The sequence below is a fragment of the Doryrhamphus excisus genome, linkage group LG16 (genome assembly GCF_037039965.1).
Source record: "Doryrhamphus excisus strain RoL-2023G ecotype Guam linkage group LG16, RoL_Dexc_Guam_v1.1, whole genome shotgun sequence".
NCBI classification, from domain to species: Eukaryota; Metazoa; Chordata; class Actinopteri; order Syngnathiformes; family Syngnathidae; genus Doryrhamphus; species Doryrhamphus excisus.
In genome coordinates this window covers 10,179,627-10,200,865 of record NC_136372.1, presented here as the reverse complement: position 1 = coordinate 10,200,865, position 21,239 = coordinate 10,179,627, and the positions used below count along the sequence as shown (strand labels likewise).

Sequence of the window (21,239 nt, the reverse complement as noted above, 5' to 3'; positions counted from 1 at the left end):
AAAGCTAATTGCTAATTGCAGCTTATTGTTGTTAATATTGCGTGTCTGCAACAGATTGATTTCCATTTACATTATTTCCTATGGGAAAAGTTGCTTCTCTGACTTGAATGAATAAATAACAAAAACTGAGGTTCCACTGTATCTTGCACCCCAAAAATGACCTGGGGATCAAACCCAGAACCTGCAGCATGAGAGACAAACACTATACCACCTGAAAAAGATATAATGTCAAAGTGGCACAGATTGAGAGATTAATATTTGCTCTGCTGAGCCCTCTTTGACCCTGAACAGGTAAGCAGGGTAGAATGGATGGAGACTAAGCAGACAGAAACACAAAAAACAGTCAACTTTTACCAAAAGTCTCACCTGTGGGGCCTTCCTGTTCACCAGCTGATCCTCCTTCAGCCTTGGTTGTTACAGGTGCAGTGGTAGTACTCGTTATATTACTTGTGTACTTCTTACTGCCACTGTACCCAGTACTGCTGTCATCATCCCGCACCGTGGTGGCGCCCGATTGGATGCCAGAGTCTGATGCATAGTAGGTCTGCTGCCACTCGGCCACTTTCACCACACTGTTTGCCTCACTCACTGCAAAAAACATCACATCCCACAGATCAGAAGATATTTGAGAAGCAGTACACCGCAAGCCCCCCCTAAATAAATGGCTTGTCCCCCAAAATCAACATTTTAAAAGTAGAAACTCAAAGAAAAAAACACAAGACAGCTCCACTCATCACTCATTTCTGAGGTTATGCTTTTTCACATTTTTCACATTCATGATCAGATCAGATCTACCCACCCGATCACAATTTTTACCTAACATTGTTCATTTTTTCTCAAGGAGAATGAGGAAGAGATACTGCAAATATACCATCAAAGGTTCTCCTATTTGGCCATGTAGAGCAAGACTGCTGGTGGAAAACAAGTAAGATGCCTGGATTAGCCTGATGTTGTGTTTCCTGTAACTGTCAGCAACACATGACGTGTCCCAAGAGGTGGTGTACTTGGTACATGATGTGCATTGTGGCCTGTGATGTGCATTTAAAGTCAATGAGAGACGCTCATTTGATTGGTTAAGATTACACATGGCTGTGTTAAACCCTCTCACACCTTCTCTCCTCCCTCTTTGTCACTCTTTGCCATAGTGAGACGGATGGAGGCGCAGGTGTGTGGTTGCTGTGCCAGACTGCTCTGCGACACGACATTTGCAAAGTGTGCTGGCCACACCCTGTTGGCACAGTACAGGCATGGCGCAGGGCAGGTTTCCTCCCACATTCCAAAAATATGCCTGTTATTTAATTGTCGACTTCAAATTGTCCATAGGTATGAATGTGAGTGTAAATGGTTGTTTGTCCATATGTGCCCTGTGATTGGCTGGCCACCAGTCCAGGGTGTACCCCGCCTCTCGCCCCAAGACAGCTGGGATAGGCTCCTGCATTACTGTGACCCTAGTGGGGATAAGTGGTATAGACAATGGATGGATAAATTACCTGTGGGTGTGAAGTCACGTCGTTGCTATGTCACCAGGTGTGTCACCAAGTCACATGACGGTGCGCCACCAATCAGTGCAGTATATTATCCGGGAGGGATTACACACCGAGCCATACCTCTTGACCCTCTGGACACTCAATTGCCGGGCCATTGAACTGTTGCCATATGCCTTGGGATTCTGGCTTTCTTTTGAATATTTTAATGAATGTACCACATTGTAAATTGATTGAGCTAGAATTGTGAATTTATGTTAGTGAATGGCCATTCGTAGCTAAATATGTGTGTATTGTTCTATGGTGTTTGTTTCACATTATAATATAAGGTACCACCACATCTTAATTATTTGTGTTTTGCCTCCTTACTCTCACTTCTAGAGCCAAATTTTGATTTTCTGAGTCTAGCCCAGATCTTGTAAACTGTTCTTGTTTGGTACTTAAGTCTACTCTAATAAGGCAATGTACATGCTACAATAAGGTCATAAATAAAAGGTAAGACCACAAATGTTAATACAGTCATTGTCACGATGCGGCCGTTACCCGCTCGTGACAGCTTTTTTAGTTTCCTTCTTTGCCTCTGTTCCGGTGTCCATGCCCTTATTTTGTAACTACTTCCTTGTTCCCTTCTGTATCCCTGTTTATTTCACGCACCTGCCTCAATTTCATACTCCCTATTTAGTTCAGGTGTGTGCTCTTTCTGTTGTGGCTTCATTGTCTTTTGTTTGGCTTGTTTGGAAAGCTCTCAAGCCCTCTCAAGCCTTTTCGTACAATACGTTTTTTGAATAATAAGAGAAACCTAGGTACCACTGTGCTTGGGTAGTCTCTGCCTGATCCTTTTAAGATCCTTCTTTTAAATCTCTGACTTGTTTATAGACCCGGTCCCCAGTCGTTTGGGATGTTCTATATTTGCTGTACTGCTGTACTCGACAGGATCAATATGTTTTTATTATCATTGAAGCCATAATCCTGACAAATCATTGGCTGAGTCACCTAAGTTTGAAAGAGGATGTGCGTTCCATTATTAGTCACTCGAATATCCCACCCAAACAGCTAGAGCTCCATTCTTTTGGTAAGACAAGGTTGGCGCACCCTCACGAGTCAGGCGCAGGAATATCTAGAGGCAGACACAGCGAGTGACTGTGACAGATGCAAGAGAAAGAAGAAAGAAGGCCTTGACTGCTGACCCAGACAACTGCAGATAATTCCCTTGACCCCACTGCACCCGTGGCTGCCACTCGAGGATTGGACTGTACAGCCATTGGGGGGCCCACACCAGTAGAGGACAACTTATATCATCAGACCAATGGACAACCAAGTACCTCAGACATTTAGTATCATACTACTATGAGGCAACTGATAAAATAATTTAGATCCAATGTTTTCTCATCCCCTCCCCAATCATTCAACCCCTTATCTTGTTTTCTCTATCTACCCAATATCCCTCAACTCTATCTATCTCAACGCAACCAATCAAGACAGATGGTTGCCCCACAGAGGCTGGGTTTTGTTTGAAATTCCCTCCTAGGAGGGAGATTTTCTTGCCTTCATCAACAGGACTTGCTATGTGGGTTTCTGTTGGCTGTAATGTGTGATGAGCGTGATTCTAGACCTGCTCAATGTTTAAAGACCCTTGAGATCACTTCTGTTATGAATTGGCTTGATAGAAATACAATTGACTTGACTGACTTCTGCAGAGAGACCACCATGAGACAGATTAGTTTTACTCTACTGATGATGTGTTGTTGCAATAATAATTCTGTCGACACTGTAGCATCTCAATCCATTATGGAGAAGTATTACCATTTTTTTTGGTGGTGTTTTTTGTTTTTGTGGCTCCATTGACATCATTAACGAGTTTCCTGCCAAGTTAATTCTGGGCTGATCCTTAATCTTTCTCAAAATCACCCCCAAAGTAAGATCATGAATGGAGCTTGTAAGTGTAAATATAAGCGTAAAGTCATGAATATTATGACTTTCTGCTTTTTTATTTACTTTACTCCAAGTGTTCCTATCTTTGTGATAAACTACTCCCATGACTTTTTGGAGTTATAAAAAGCTGCATATGGCTATAATGAGCAACATTTTGCTATTCTGAGCTCCAGACTGCAATCGTAATTTGTGAGCGTACATGTAAAATTTTTATGTTGTCACATTACTGTGAGTGGCCCAATCTGGCATGAATCTATTTAGCAAACAGCTTGATTCCACTGAGGCCAGCTGCATCAGGCAGCCATGATTAGACACTCCAATGGCACCAAGCTGCACAGAGCAGATTGAATGAGGCAGAACACTCTCCAGTTCATAATGACCTTGCTCATTAAAAAAATATATAGAAAATAATACACAGCAAGTTAAATAGGTTTAAACAGCTACAACGAGGACTAGAGATGTTGTTTGCTGTCAGTAAAGGTATAACTGTGGAGTAGCGATTACAAAATGTGCTATGCCGCATGTGCATGCGTGTGAGCATTGTGGCCCCTCAACCTGAAATTGATTTTTTGCTTGATATACAGTGGATACTGCACATTCATGATTCAGCATTAATAACCCTGAAAATTAATGACAAAACGATATTTGTCTTTATACTTCATAGTTTCAAATTATTTTTTTTAGCATTGAGTATGGAGATTGTGAAAAGGAGGTAAAGAAGCGTGTGCAGGCAGGATTGAACGGGTGGAGAAAAGTGTCAGGCGTGATGTGTGATAGAAGAGTTTCAGCTAAAATGAAAGGAAAGGTATACAAAACTGTGGTGAGACCAGCCATGTTGTTTGGTCTAGAGACAGTGCCACTGAGAAAAAGACAGGAAGCAGAACTGGAGGTAGCAGAGATGAGGATGCTGAGGTTCTCATTGGGAGTGACCAGGATGGATAGGATCAGGGGGACATTACATGTTGAGATAAAGTCAGAGAGGCCAGACTGAGATGGTTGGGACATGTCCAGAGGAGAGATAGTGAATATATTGGTAGAAGGATGCTGCGTTTAGAGCTGCCAGGTAGGAGGCGTAGAGGAAGACCAAAGAGGAGGTTTATGGATGTAGTGAAGGAGGACATGAGGGTAGTTGGTGTGAGAGAGACAGATGCGGACGACAGGGTTGGATGGAGGCAATAGATTTGCTGTGGCAACTCATGAAGGGAACAGGCGAAAGATAAAGAAGAAGTTTAGCATTGAGTACTTATACTTGAACACAGTGACTCCAGTTTCATCTATTCATCAATTATGTTACATGATCATTCTTGTGTACCTATGTACTACGATGCTCCAATTAGAGTTGTATGCTGTCGATTCCGATACCGATCATCCAGGACTAAAATTGCCCGATACTGATACTGATCACATGGATTTATTATACATGTTTTAATTTATTTATGATGAGTTCTATTGGCCAGGGGTGCTGTCTAAAAGGTCAGAACAGTTCAAATGTCGTTTTTCTTTTTTGTTTCAATCACCCTCATTTAGACAAAAACATATTTGACGTACTCTTTCGAGGTAATATATATCACTTGTGTGACGCCTTCTTTAGAGACTGGAGTAGGTTGAAAAGAGCACTCCATCGCTGAGAAAGGCTGGTCATCTCGTCTGATGAAATCAATAATATTTTGGTTTATTAATCAGCCTTCTGACTGACACACACATATGGTAGAGTATTGTCCACATGGCTGTGTTAGTTGCCGTTTGACTGATGATCAAACAGTGAGCCTCGAAAACTCACCAAACTTTGTCAAGTGTTTGTTCTTCTAATGCCATTTTAAATTAAAGATGTCTAACGTGCTACCCCCGCAAGATAGTTTTCGCTTTCATGTATTGGCAGTTAGGTTCCACTCGGGAGACATAATTGTGTGAATGCTGGAAGCCATTTTCATCTATTTATTCTTCTTCCTACTTCTTATTCCGCCTCATTTTTTGGTCGCTAACTACTCCTCCATTCCTTAACAAATTCAAACAAATCTGACATCAAAATGTTGAGCTCAATCGGGAGAAGTGAGCTACCTATTGATAATTTTCTAAATATTCCTACATTTACATATTTTTTGTGAAAATTTTCTAATTGAAAATGAATGGGCATGAGTATAGACATGGTGTCAGATGAACAAAAGATACCAAGTAAATGAATACTGTAGTAAATACACAGGACATCTACCAATACTCCATGGAATGACAAAAAGTAAATTATATAACACATGTAATACTAACAACTATTTATAGAGCAGTGCAGCAATGCATTATGGGAATTAGCATTAGAATTTCTGAGCCTCCGACTGCATATTATCCTGACTCAGTTGAAGGTATATGTATAGCTCAGTTAGTAGCGCACCCCATTCTTAATCTGGTGGGTGTGAGTTCAAGCTCAAGTACCACGCAACTTTATGTAATGGTAATGGTTTTATTTCATTTGAACATGCATCAGATTACAATTGAGTGCATCACATAATCAGTTCACAGTTCCACATGTCCAAAAGCAGTAGGAAGAAGCAAAGCTTATTAAATCCTACCCCTCCATCTGATACTTTTACAATCAGTAACTGTTAGATTTGTCCACTTCCTGCTTTCCATAATACAGTTTAAGTACAGTTTTTTGTTGTTGTTTTTTTTAATAATGATATGACCATCCAATGACATAATGGGTACCATAGTAACTGTCAATATAGTGATATATATAGCACATCATGACTGGTTCAAGACTCTTCATCCTTGGATTTAGCAAACATCAACTGCTTGTATTGTTTCTTGAATTGGCTCATCGTTGTGCATTGTTTGAGGTCCTTAGTCAATCCATTCCATAGTTTGATTCCACATACTGAAAAGCTATGGCTTTTTAACGTAGTCCTAGCATATAAGTGTTTCAAATTTAGTTCTTCCCTGAGATCATATTTCTCCTCTGTTGTAGAGAAGTATTGGATGACATTTTTAGGTAATTGGTTGTTTTTAGCCTTATGCATTATTTTAGCTGTTTGAAGATTAACTATATCAGCAAGTTTTAGTATTTGTGTTTTTAGTAATAAGGAGTTAGTATGTTTTCTGTAGGTGGCATTGTGAATTATCCTTACTGATGGTTTTGCAGTACATTTAGCGAGTGAAGATTGCTTTTATAGTTATAACGCCATATTTCCACACAATAAGTAAGATATGGTAGAACCAGAGAGCAATAAAGAGTGTGGAGTGATTTCTGATTGAGATTAAATTTTGCTTTGTTCAATATTGAAATATTTCTTGCCACCTGTTGTATATTTGTATATTTATATTTGTAATATGAGGTTTCCAGCTCATATTTTCATCTATTGTGATCCCCCGAAATTTATTTTCCTTCACCCTTTCAATGTCCACGACGTCTATTTGAATTTGCTGGTGCATGTCCTTTCTACTGTTACCAAACAGCATAATTTTAGTTTTACTTAGGTTCAAGGACAATCTATTATCATCAAACCATCTTTTTAGTGAGACCATTTCTTCTCTGACCTTTCTAAGGATTTCGTCTGTATTCCCTCCAGAACAAAAAGCAGTGGTATCATCCGCAAATAATACCAGCTTTAAGTCTTTCGTTACTTTGGAGATATCATTGATGTACAAGTTGAACAATTTTGGCCCCAGAATTGACCCCTGGAGAACTCCGCACGTAATATATGAACTTGCAGCTGTGTATTCTCCTTGCTGTACGTATTGCTTCCTGTCAGCTAAGTAACTTTTGGCCCAGTTCAGAACTAATCCTCTTATTCCGTACCTTTCTAATTTAGTTATTAGGATGTCATGATTGATTGTATCAAAGGCTTTTGTCAGATCCATGAATACTGCGACTGCACACTTCCTCTGATCTATAGCGTTAGTGATTTCCTTCTATAGCGTTAGTGATTTCCTCTCTATAGCGTTAGTGATTTCCTACATGGTACTAAAAATAAAATTATACTACGGAAGCCGCTGTCCTATAATCATTGGCCCCCTCACTGAAGGTTGAAGCGGGGATACAGTAAAGCATGATTTTTTTCGTAACAGATTGTAATTCTATCTTAATGTATTAGATCAATCTGTGCTTCATAACTTTAATGTAATTCTAACTTCATTCATTCATTTTCTACCGCTGGAGCCTATCCCAGCTGTCTTTGGGCGAGAGGCGGGATACACCCTGGACTGGTCGCCAGCCAATCACAGGGCACATATAGACAAACAACCATTCAAACTCACATTCATACCTATGGACAATTTGGAGTCGCCAATTAACCTAGCATGTTTTTGGAATGTGGGAGAAACGGAGAAAACCCACGCCTGCAAGGGAGAACATGCAAACTCCACGCAGAGATGGCCGAGGGTAGGATTGAACTCCGGTCTCCTAGCTGTGAGGTCTGTGCGCTCGACCGCCATGCAGCCCTAATTCTAGCTTATTTTACAAAATATTGTACCCTATTGTACATGTACCCCACCTTTTGCAAAATGCCTACTGGAATGGACTCCATCATAGTTGCTAACAAGCAATACACAAAGCGTGTTTGTGAATCATACTGGATGTCAAGCAGAAGGGACGGGGATATAAAAATTACATTACATCAGACGGAAGTCAGCTTTTCAGAATTCGCACATCATGTCATCTAGTTGTTTTCGGTTTGGCACACCAGCGTTACACCAGTGTTAAGGACAGTAGGAGGATGAGGCTGCCCAAGACATTAGTTTGGGAAAGACACTACAATGCATGAAAGATTTTTTCGCGGAAATCGTCCAACACTGACGGTGGCTGATCGATCGGAACATCCCTAGTCCCTTCATTCATTCATCCATTCATTTCCTACCACTTATTCTCACAAAGGCCGTGGAGGTGCTGGAGCCTATCCCAGCTGTCTTCGGGCTGGTCGCCAGCTAATCACAGGGCACATATAACCATTCACACTCACATTCATACCTATGGAAAATTTGGAGTCGCCAATTAACCTAGCATGTTTTTGGAATGCAGAAAATAAATCTTTATGGGCATCTAAATCGCTCGCAGATTTTCACTATTCACTGATGGGCCTGGAAAGTAGCCCCTGCAAAAAGTAGCTCTTGCACTCCCCATACAAATAGAGCAGCATCTTCTCTCTTTCTCTGACATGATATTCCATGCTGAAAACTGCTATTGGTCAACACAAGGTCAAACATAGATTTCACAAAGCTGGTACCAGACAAGCTTTCACCCTGCTGAACAACTCTCTGTACCAGATGGCTGACTACACTTGATGACAGGGCTGCCACCCGACGCTTCTTTCTTTCCCAAATCAGATGGTGGAAGGTGACTTACAAGCACACACCTAGTTCATTCAAGATGCTTTGACACCAACAATGATGTCTTAAACACTGGCGCTGCATCAAAAAAAATGTGTACGCTTAGTGAAAATTTATATAAAATTTGTTTCCTACCATGTCAGGTCAAATGTTTATATTTTCAAGTGATATATTTTCATATATCCAACCAGGAACACACTGCAATCAATGAAAGTACATCTGTTATGATATTTTTAAATTCAAGTGAAAAATATGTCTGTGGCCGAAATCGCATTCGTACGTCAAGTATTGGCCACATAGTCAGTAGATCGGCAAGACCTGGGTTCGAATTTTCTCCGGGTCGTCCCGTTTCTTCCCACATTCCAAAAATATGAATGTACTGTCTGTGTATCAATATGAGCATGAATGATTGTTTGTCTATAGCCTGAAGTCAGCTGGGATAGGCTCCACCATACCTCCGCGACACTAGTGAGGATAAGCGGCATAGAAAATGGATGGGTGGATGGATCCAGACCCATCCGTGTCAGAGGGGACAAACTAACACTATTAGCGAAACTCATCGCCAATGAATAGCAAACCCGGGAGGCAACAAGCAGCTGTGAGCGACAGGCTCACATCCAGAGCGAATTACAAGTGCCCCATGGTTTGGGTGTCAGATGTGAAAAGAATGTGGTGGTATTGAAGTACTTCACAGGAGGAAAAGCGGCCGGGGTTGATCAAGTACTCTTGCTAGTACTGTCTCTTGCAAGAACTGAAGATGAACTTACTCTACATAAATGTCTGTGTAAATTAATGTAAACTCCCCTGATGTGTTTATTCTGATTCCAATAAGTTTCCATGTTCCAAGTTCCAAGCTTGTTCCAAGTTTGCTGCTTTTTTCTTTATATTGCTATATATTGCTAAATCTGACATGCAAGTATTTTTTTCTCCTCCATGTTTATCGGCAATACTGATTCCCATCCTGTCCACTCATTGGTTGATCAATGAAACTCACTGTGATTGCTCCTCGTTTGGGCAACACATACTAATTTTGTGTGTCGCTTGGCTGGATGGTGACTGACAATAATCGGCACTTTGTCCAGGTTCCGTTGCAAATGAATGGAGTAAAGGCGATGTCGCCTCCTGTGTGTGGCAGACAGCCATAGATTACGTTTTTGGTTGTGCTGCCCTCCTACCGTGAACATTTTACAGTACATTTTTTCTTGTTTTTAGTACTGTATTTACTAGGCAGTATTTGGCAGTATTTCTCTGACAGTTTAGGAAGTTAATGTGTTGCTTTACTAATTGTCGGTTAATAATACAAGTGTTCCGTGTTGGGACATTTTGTGACATGACGCCACAACTTAGTTGACTTTTGAACTTAATTATGCCTCTTAAATATCTATTATTGCCTCATACCATCTTTAAATATACAGAAAGTTTGTGTTATATGGTGCTATATTGTGTTATAGTGTATGAGTATGTAAGTGGCACAAGTAAGTGGAAAAGGTTGGACGTTTCGGTACACCTAGCTGTCATTTCATTGTCATTATTGTTGATTGACTGGATTCAAGACAATGAGAACAAAAAAAACATAATTAAAAAAATATGGAGTGTGGCCAAGGAAGGATGATTGAATTCTGTGTTTGCCGTTTATATTTACTGTATATTTACTGTATACTGCACTCTCCATGTAGGCAATGCATTGCTCAATGTGATGTTTAAATGGTGAACATGGGAAGTAGAAAGGAGTAAAAAAATACTGTATGTTGTATAGAGAAAAAAGAACCGCGTCTGAGGAGGTACTGCTGATTCAGCCCAAGAATGCCCACTGACGGAAACCACAAGTTACTCATTACTATCATCACAGCTACTGTGGTGAAGTACAGTACACTGTTCCCCCACTACATCACTGTTCACTTTTTGAAAATTTCACTGTTTCTCAGGTTTTTTAAGTTAAATCATTCTGCATCCTTGCGGTGTATTGGAGTGATCTACCGGTGCTATGTTGTATGTGTCTGCTATTGTCAATCATCGTCAACATGACTTTATCTCAATATATGTATGTGCCTATACAAGAATATTAGGAGCCCATATTAAACAATAGCTGGCTAACTATAGAGCCACAACAGTCCTTTTGGGCAAATGAAGAACCCGCCCGTTCTGTTTTGTGTCCTGGTTGTGTCCGCCAATAAACGATAGAAGAAGCAGCAGCTAACCAGCTAAATGAATCAATTCCATCAGTTGGTATCCCAGTGAGAGCAGTCATTGTAACTAACTAAAACCTTTAGGTCATCATCTGTATACAGGCTCAAAAAGATAAGGTTCTGATTCCTCAGTCTGCCATGATTACTGATAGCAATGACACACTCTATTACTACTGTTGTTGATGAAAGTAGAGTTCATGCTGATCAATTGGCTCTGTGAAAGCAATGCACCGAGGAAAGAAGCTCTGGTAATGTTTTAAATCATCAATACAGAAGAGACTGGAAGCATGTTATCATAATGTATATGTTAATGCGTAACAAGATGTATCTTTTCCTTTAAAAAAAATGAGTCCTTCCTTTAAAAAGAGTCTATATTTTTCATAATGACAAATTAATGTCCGAAGAGCGTACACCTCACCTTCCAATGTAAAGCTTTTCAAAGTACCGCCTTGGTCAGACATTTTTTGAGGCACGTTTTGCAAGGTGCAAAATACTTACAAATATAAGTCCCACATACAGCAGACATGGTTGTTTTGAATGCTGCATTGGGGGCTGAGCTGATCAGCAGAGGGGATCAGTGTTTTAAAGCAAGTATCAGAAGGTATTTGTACTGTGCTTTTTCACTGATATCGGCTGATACCGATCGGTGGCTGATTGAGTACCCGTAATATTGTATAAACAACCAATATACAACCAATGGAACCAATGAACTGCGATAAACAAGGGATTACGTTACAGTATATTCAATGATGGCTAACATTTAGATTAGATTAGATATGATTGTACTTTATTCATCCTACAACCAGGAAATTTAGAATTGAAAGCAGCAGAAAGTTACAAAAAACACAATAAAACCAAATACCTATACAAGAAAGATAATCTAATCTGGAAAAAAAAAACTTTGTTAAACTTGACCAAAACATTGTCCTTAGCCTTTAAAGTTTAGAATCTTGTCATACACTTACTTTGCATGGGCATCATCTCCAGACAAGCACACTTCTGCTTTCATAAACCTCTGACCTGCAAGGAAATACACAAATCATGAGCAAACATTCAGCATTAATCTTCCTATGTAGAGGATCAATATATGAATTACTTAAAGGTTAGTACAAACTACCTAACATTTAATCAATTTCGCCAACAAATGCTCGTTGTGTATATGCGTTTCTGAATTCTGATCACATTAAAGCTTTGTTGATGGTGTAATGGCTTTTATATATTAATACATCGTTAACGTGAGCAACATTACTGATTGTTGAAATGCATTTCAACCGACAAGTCTATGCAATGTATTAATGAATTAAATTGAAGACACAATGGTGCTATAAGAAGTGTCAGACACAATATAGTGTGTAAGGCAAACCAGAAAGCCAGAAAGTATTCACAGCGCTTCACTTTTTCTACATTTTGTCATGTCACAGCCTCATTCCAAACTGTATTAAATTAATCTCTTACCTCAAAATTCTACACAAAATACTCCATTATGACAATGTGAAAAAAGGTTTTTTTGACATGTTTTGAATGTATTAAAAATAGAAAACAAAAAAATCACATTTACATAAGTATTCACAGCCTTTGCTTAATACTTTGTTGATCCACCTTTGGCAGCAATTACAGCCTCAAGTCCTTTTGAATATGATCCCACAAGTTTAGCTCACCTATCTTTAGGCAGTTTTGCCCATTCTTCTTTGCAATAAGTCTCAAGCTCCATCAGGTTGGATGGGAGACGTCTGTGCACAGCCATTTTCAGATCTCTCCAGAGATGTTCGATCGGATTCAAGTCTGGACTCTGGCTGGGCCACTCCAGGACATTCACGGAGTGGTTCTGAAGCCAATCTTTTGAGATCTTGGCTGTGTGCTAATGTCTACTGTCTATATGGTCAAGGTACATGACCAGTCTACTGAGGTCAAGAGCGCTCTGGAGCAGGTTTTCATCCAGGATATCTCTATATATTGCTGCATTCATTTTCCTTCTATCCTGACTAGTCTGCCAGTTCCTGCTGCTGAAAAACATCCCCACAGCATGATGCTGCCACCACCATGCTTCACTGTAGGGATGGTATTGGCCTGGTGATGAGCAGTGCCTGGTTTCCTCCAAACATGGCACCTGGCATTCACACCAAAGTTCAATCTTTGTCTCATCAGACCAGAGAATTTTGTTTCTCATGGTCTGAGAGTCATTCAGGTGCTTTTTGGCAAATTCCAGACGGGCTGCAATGTTCCTTTTACTAAGGAGTGGCTTTCGTCTGGCCACTCTACCATACAGGCCTGATTGGTGGATTGCTGCAGAGATGGTTGTCCTTCTGGAAGGCTCTCCTCTCTCCACAGAGGAACGCTGGAGCTCTGACAGAGTGACCATCGGGGCCTTGGTCACCTCCCTGACTAAGGCCCTTCTTCCCCGATCGCTCAGTTTAGAAGGCCGGCCAGCTCTAGGAAGAGTCCTGGTGGTTCCAAACGTCTTCCATTTACGAATAGTGGAGGCCACTGTGCTCATTGGGACCTTCAAAGCAGCAGACATTTTTCTGTATCCTTCCCCAGATTTGTGCCTCAAGACAATCCTGTCTCGCAGGTCTACAGACAGTTCTTTTGACTTCATGCTTGGTGTTTGTGCTCTGACATGCACAGTCAACTGTGGGACCTTATATAGACAGTTATTATATTTCCAAATCATGTCCAATCAACTGAATTTACTGCAGGTGAACTCCAATTAAGCTGTAGAAAGATCTCAAGGATGATCAGTGGAAAAAAGATGCACCTGAGCTCAATTTTGAGCTTCATGGCAAAGGCTGTGAATACTTATATGTAAATGTGATTTCTTAGTTTTCTATTTTTAATAAATTAAAAAAAAAGTCAAAAAAAAACTTTTTCACATTGTCATAATGGAGTATTTTGTGTAGAATTTTGAGGTAAGAGATTAAATTAATACAATTTGGAATGAGGCTGTAACATGACAAAATGTGGAAAAAGTGAAGCGCTGTGAATACTTTCCGGATGCACTGTATATAGCTTTCATGTGATGTCTTGACTAGATTTTGGAACCCCCATGTAGACCCAAATGTTGTGGATGTTGCACAAGATCAGTTTACTAAAGATATACTAAAAAATTACCAAAATAATTAGATTTTCAAGAAAAGTACATACTAAGGACAACAAGAAGAGCTGCTGTGCAATCATTTCAATTTAAAGCCGGAAAGCAAACGATGGTTAGACATCAGAGCAATAAGAACGTCCAGGAACATGCCAGAGAAACAGGGGAAACGTATGACCAACAAAAATCTACCCATAACAGAGTTTGAAAAAAATGGAAGCCAGTAACAAGAAAAAAGCGAAGAAAGCACAGAGTTCAGGAGGGAAACCACACGTCAATGTTGATGATTGCCAATTGCATTTCAAAGTGTATATTTTCCTCAGTAAAAACATTTTTCGCATTAGAGTGGAACCTTGGTTATCATTAATTTGTTGTTAACCAACACGAACATTAACTGGAATAACTTTTCCCATGAGAAATAATGGAAATCGAATGCATTTGTTCCAGAAAATCATAGTGTGAGCACAAAGCATGTTTATTTAGTTTGACAACTATCGTTTTACATAACAATATTTCAAAATGCATATCAATTATAAACGAAAGGGATGTATAAACATTTAAAGTGTTCCTTTTACCTATACTGAAGACGTGCTTCTTGACTTGACTGAAAACAGGAGGTAGTGGTGGTGGTTGATCTCGCTGCCACACCGTGTCTTTAGGAACAGTCACGTCTTCAGATAAAGTAGATGTAACCTTCAATGTGTATGTTCTTTCGCCATTTAGACACATTTATAGCTGTTTTATGCATGAAAAACTACAATTGTCAAACTAAAAAAAACATGCTTTGTGTTCATATTTTTGAGTCAACCACTGATGACATCATCGATAGGCGAGATAACTTTTGTTTCCAGTTGCCATTTTGTAAGCATGCAAGGATGCTAACAAGGATGCTAACAATTTTGTACGTTAACCGAAAAACACGCTAACCAAGGTTCCACCATATGTAGTTATACAGAGTGGTGCGGTATTATTTTAAAATGTAAAAATCAGCCACAATAATGTTACTACTGTTGTTACTACTGTTGTTGTTTCTTTCTTAGCCCCTCAAAAATGCAGTGAGTGAAGCTGCAGCATATTAAACCCTACAGCTCACTTATCTAACTCCCAGAAGCCACTTGGAGAAAGGTCAAATTGACTTATGCTTCTTGCCAGGAGACCCTCAAGCGTTTCACTGCCTGGTTGATATTCATGCTTAGATGGAGCATAATGTGAGTAAATGAATAAACATTAAGATTAAAATGACATCCAGCTCCAACTGGTTAAACTGGTTGGTATTTTGACCCGGTTAAGATAAGTTGGCATGTAACTGAACAAATAAAGCTTTCTGTAACTGTCTGTATCTGTTCACCCATCTAAATTATCTGTAGCCGTACTCAGAGTGGGTGGGGCTTAAACCGGAAATTGGTGTGGTTTAACTGGAAATAGGCAGCGCTTACATCTGTACATTATTTGAAATCTGAAATTGACACGGATTGATCAGAAGTTGCTATATGCATTGTGTATGTATATGTATTTTTAATTAACTGTGCAAAGTTGGTGATTTATGCATACATGGCAAAAGGGAAATAATCTGTGAGCCTTGTTGATTTTTGTTAATCTAAAAAGCACCACATTCAGTCCTACAAGCAGTTTTCCAACTGACTTTATATCACCAGCAAGCAAGCAAGCAGACAAAACAAAAAATATATTTCAGTGACTGATGCACGATTGTGCCCGCTGTCTTGTTAATGTCATGAAACAAGTTTGTATTTCATCGTGTAAGATCTTTTGACATGTGATCTCATTACAAACCTAATGCTGAATATAATAAAATCGTAAAATACAATTTTACTTGAATATAATATATCACATATTCTTCCGGTAAGTATTGATTAACTCAACATTCAATCAATGATTTGAACGCATGAAACAAGGGAGTTCGTTAATCGTTCTCCAGTCCTGCATGGTACGGATATCTCTGCGTGAATATTCACAGAGATCCAACTGGCGACCACACATCCCCACCAAATGAGAGTTAAGTCGAGCAGTGCTCGCGAGTGAGCCAAAAGCCCCGGCTGTCAACCCTTTGTCCAGCATAGTCTGTACCAAATAATTAGGGCGCAGGTGTCAGTGTGTCTTCATGTGCTCCTAATGTTTTGTAATAAGATGACTGACCTTTTGTATCGTAAACATACTTTCTTAACTAGAAATAGAAATACTACATAATGAAGAATGCCAATGGGCCAGCGACTTCAAGGAAGACAACTTCAAGGGCTTGGACTCGGCTACATGACCGCCCACGCCATGCCCAACCCACCAAGGAATTGGGATTAAGACATAGGCTGCGCCGAGTGGTAGGCCATGGGTTCCAGTGCTCCTCTCAGCCCCCCAATCCATCACGAACCCCATGTCGCTACCCTCCACACCACGACAGCATAGCAAGCACTCGGCCGAGGATCCAGGACGACATCTCTTCACATTTTTAATTTGCAATTTATTTTCATCTGCAGCAGGATTTCCTCAGTCTTTAGGAGCTGAGCTCTCTTGCTGTCATGTTACGCCCATATGAAGGCTTTTTATGCAAGTCTTACAATTCTCACAACCCTTTTTCAAGAATTTAATGTCACTATTAGAGAATGATGAAAAAACATAGTACATGCAGAAGTGGTAAATGGGTATTACTACAATGTATTTTCAGTGTGATTTTTTTTCAAACTTTGTTATAACAATGGACAGAGTGGCTTCCAGAGTGTTTTTTGTGTGTGTGTGTCGCTCCATTTAGGCCTCCGTACATCAGAGTCCCAGCCTAATTAAAACTGAACAGATGGGAGAGTTAAAATGTCATGGAAGTTTTGCTACTAATTGCTTGTTGGAGCGTGTCCCTCAATGGTGTTAAAAGCACCATCTCCATCAGCCCCAAGAGCTCACTATGACAGGGCTTTTCTCCCCTCAGAGAACGCAATACGGCTGGGGCCTCCACGCCTCCCTGAAAAAACTTCATTTAGGATGCGCTCTCTATTGCATGTGGAAGCATGATTGCATAAATTAAAAGACTTGGTGGATTACTGCTTTTTTCCATTGTGAACATTTCTGAAATTCTTTTAGTTGATAATGTAACAACAATTGAAATAAATACATTTTAAAATACTAAATGTGAGTTGTGGATACAAGTATTTTGTTCAAAGTTTTCATTTTCGTTTTATTTGGGTTGACCTAACTATGAAAATAAATGTTATAAAAAGGCTACAACCTGTAAGTGTGCACCTCAAATGCAGAGGAGCGATCACATATGCGTGTGTTTGTGCTCCCCGCCTGTATCTTTAGCCAACAGTATTTTATTGTTACCTGACTACTTTGACAATGTCATTTCAATTTTGAGGAGGCATGGCAGAACTTGTCACATTCTGCTTTTGAAACACCTGAGGGAAATACACATTTCAAAATGGATTCCCCCAAATGAATATATTGATTTTCTTTTTTTGAAGAAAGCTTGAGGCAGTGTGTGTTGCAGCAATGTGGTATTGTCGTACACCTTCAGTGTCAGACAGTCCCCCTTCAAATTAGTGATAGGCAGGCAGCACAGTGGTGTGGCTGGCAATGCTGATTTACAGTATAGGTTGGAATCATAGGGACAATCCGTGAGATGCTTCCATGTTCTTTCTATTTTAACATTTTTAACTTCATGTGATTTATTGATTGTTTCAATGTGCCAGTTCTATGATTGACAAGTGTTCAGTCCTACAATGCATTCCACCCTCTGACCTGCAACTTGCTTGTAAATGCTGAAGCTCATCTCAAATGTAGAATGAATGTTGTTCCTAAAAAGTTCTCACAAATGTGTTGAAACCTACCCACCGACTGATGAGCGAACCAGCACCAACCAGAAACAACCACTCTACCTCCTAAGCCATGTTGCCAATGAGAAATCAGCGGAATGGAAATGGAAAATGTACAATTATTTTCCTCCAGTAGAGGGCACCATATAAATTGGTCATTTATTTTGAGAAAATTATGAGTTGTCACAAAAAATATGAAAACCCAGCAAATGTGGAAATTATTCCAAGTGTTGATTGATAGCCAATGTATCCTTAATGAGCTGAACATTTTGATGGTTGATTAGTTTGAATCGGTTGAGAAATGTGAGGTGTTTGCAAATCAAAAATGATGCAGAATAAGATGTGGGTTACAACTTGTTCCGAGTGTAATTGTGCTGCAAAAGCCAAATCACAATGAGTAGATAATACATACAAATTCCACCTAATTAAATGTAAACAGATTATTCCACACACAATGTTGATAAAAATTAATCAAGAAACCTCAGAGTATTTCCAGGTTATTTCTCCGGTGTTGTTGTTGTTTTTTTGGGGGGTTTTTTGACAATAATCAGACACTAATGAAAGTGAAGTGAAATATTGTGATTAATTGTTGACAAATGTATTTTAAGACAAGCTGAACAGTCCAGTTGGCCAGTCCAAGCTTTAGCTTGCTTTTCCCCCAAAGTCAGCTGGAATAGGTTGGCACCCCCTGTGACCCCAGCCATGATAAGCCATAAAGAAATACGTATAAGCTGCATTAAAAAATAACTACCTATCCTTCTCCAAAAATTTGAATGCATTGTCCCAAAACCAAACATTACACTGTAAAAGCAACACCCCCTCCCGTTTTGTCATTCACTATATCTTGCTCTCTCCCTGTGAGCTAAATTACTTCTATAATTGCAACATTTACGATGCTACCAGATGTTACCACATCCCATTTATAACATTTATAGCAACATAAAAACACTGTCATCCAGTTCATTGTGTGTGTGTGTGTAGTTCAGAGTGGCAATTGATTAATGGGAAAATATTTTCATAACTAGCTGACAATAAAAAAAATAATAATAATGGTTGGACGACTGCACAATCATAGTCAAAACCCAAGAATGATGTGTCTCACAATGAAAGAACACATCATCTAAGTGTAACTCCAAGTCATTCAGACTTCCAGGATATCAACCTGTCCAATTAGGAAGCCATAATAACTGTGAATCAATTTCATCAGCTGCTGTGCAGATGGCACAGACAAGTGGTGGAAAGCAGAGGCAATTATAGCAATATATATTATATTATATTATAAGACAGCTCCTTATTTTCACCATGAAAAATAACATTAAAAGCCATATTTTCTGTGTTAGATGTGTGCTCAAATGTTTAAATATTTTTTCTAATGAATTTTCTGTGAATTTTTGTTGTTTGTTATATATTTCTACACTGACAGTCAATAGAGACATTGAGACCCTATTCCAAGAGACCACCATACCCAGTGCCCAGAGACGTTCATGCCATTCACTGGACTAACAATGCTGGTCTTTTTTAGGCCTCCAAAACCAATCCTCGAATGATATGAGTATTGTTGAATGTGTAGTTGGTCCACTTTTGCACACCAACCCATGTGCAATGCACCGTGACGACATGACACGTCATTATCTCAACTACCCGAGCATGAAGTCAACAATAAATCCACAAAGTATAATTACAACTAAAGATCAACCGATACATTGGCCAGCCGTTATATCAGGCCGATATTTGCGTTCTTTACTTGAATCCGTATCGGCCGATACGCACATGGGTTTGCCGATGTATTTTTCCGCTGCATGATTTACAGATAGGCATCCGCCGAGCAGCTTTGTGTTGCCGGAGGACCCTGCAACACACGCAGTCGCGGTACCTCTCCCACACCGCAACAGTGATGAATCACAACAAGGGTACGTGTTCAACTTTTAATTAGCCTCGAACAGTTAAACTTAGTTGAAATATTGTCACCTGCTTTGAAATAGGAAACATGAACGCCAAGTGCATGCAATAGATGTGCTTGAAAATATAGTTTAGTTTGTGGGTCTAAAAACCAGGAATGCTGCTGAATGCTTCATCTTTAATGCTACGTTCACACTGACGCCGAATGTCGCGCTTTGAATCGGCGACAAATTTGGCATCATTTTTCAAAAAATCTCACGATCTCCTCAGATATGTTTATGCTCTGATAAGCTCTGATAAGCTCTGATACGCTCTGATACGAAATTCGTTCCCGCTTTAGGCGGCAAATTATTTCCCGAATCGCTACGGCTACTCACGCTTTGATGCCGATTGATCAGGATTTGTTACGCTTTAAATCACGCTTTGATACGCTTTAATACTCATTGATGAGCTTTGGTGCGCTTATCACGCTTTAAATAACGCTCTGATACGATTATCAAGCTCTCTTGTGCATTGATAGGCTCTGTTAAGCTCTGTTACGCAATGGAAAATTTCGAGATCCCGACTGCATCCCGCCTCTGATCCAGAGCATATTGTAGCGACCCTGACGTTTTCATGTTGACGTTGTGCTCTTGGGTGTCCGACTGTTCCGGGTGACTATGAATGCACCAGGGGGTGGGGGCGTGTCTGGTGGAGGAAGTACTGTTGTGTTGCTGGCGGTGGTTGCAACGGCGTGGTTACGGCCGACAGTAGCCAGTATTATTGTTGTGCAATAAAAAGCTTGTCAGCGATCGCAGTCGTGTAATTTCCATAGCGTCGGCAACAACGCTACAATATATAAAGATGCAGCAGATCCATTGATCCTTTGAACCAAGCTCTGTTAAGCTTTCCTACGCTTTGAGCAAAACTTTGATAAGCTTTGTGACGCTTTGATAAGCTTTAATACGCTCTCCCCGCTTTACGCAATTCGTGACAGATCGCCTCAAATTTTTGGCGCTCTTGCCGAATGTCCCGAATTGCTCAAACCTTTCTTACGCTGTATTACGGTCTTTACGCTTTCATTAAGCTTTGTTACGCTTTGCCGCCGCTTTGCTCGCCGATTTAATTCGCCAGCGATTCGGCATAATTCGTAGCATAAAAGTGCCTACCGTTGGAATTAGGGAGCTGTTGATGTAGTTGGAGGCTAATATGTACAGCTGTTACCAACACCGCTTTAATGTCAACATTGTCAATTCAGTCCTATGATGTTTGTAGGAGTTTCATTCAGCAAACGCCGGGCTGAGGTGAAATGCGTGTCACGTTATGTGTGTGTGCTCTCTCCGAGCATGCACGCACACACACAGAGCGGATAGGAGCAGCCGTGTCTGCTATCAGAGGTCTTTAGCGTGCACAACACAAACTTTAATGATGAGAGAAATGTTTTATATATCGTACTAAATTGTGTCAGTGTGATGTGTTTGTGTGTGTGGAGGCGATTTTCATGTACAGTGAAGAAAATAAGTATTTGAACACCCTGCTATTT

At 40.0% G+C, this 21,239-nt stretch overlaps 1 protein-coding gene across 3 annotated transcripts in view; it reads right to left on the bottom strand.

The window, feature by feature from the left end:
• Positions 1-21,239, bottom strand: part of LOC131103798 (junction plakoglobin a-like) — a 130,350-nt gene that overhangs the window by 47,064 nt on the left and 62,047 nt on the right. For 2 of the 3 annotated variants that reach the window (XR_009119684.2, XM_058050342.2), the window contains exons 2-3: positions 11,881-11,935; positions 367-588 (exon numbers count right to left, since the gene is read on the bottom strand). Coding sequence is in view for 1 of the 3 variants with exons in the window: in XM_058050342.2 (XP_057906325.1) it covers positions 367-588; positions 11,881-11,896 (238 nt within the window). In the remaining 2 variants the exon portion in view is untranslated. The remainder of the gene's footprint in view (positions 1-366; positions 589-11,880; positions 11,936-21,239) is intronic. The other variant, XM_058050343.2, reaches the window with a different exon arrangement.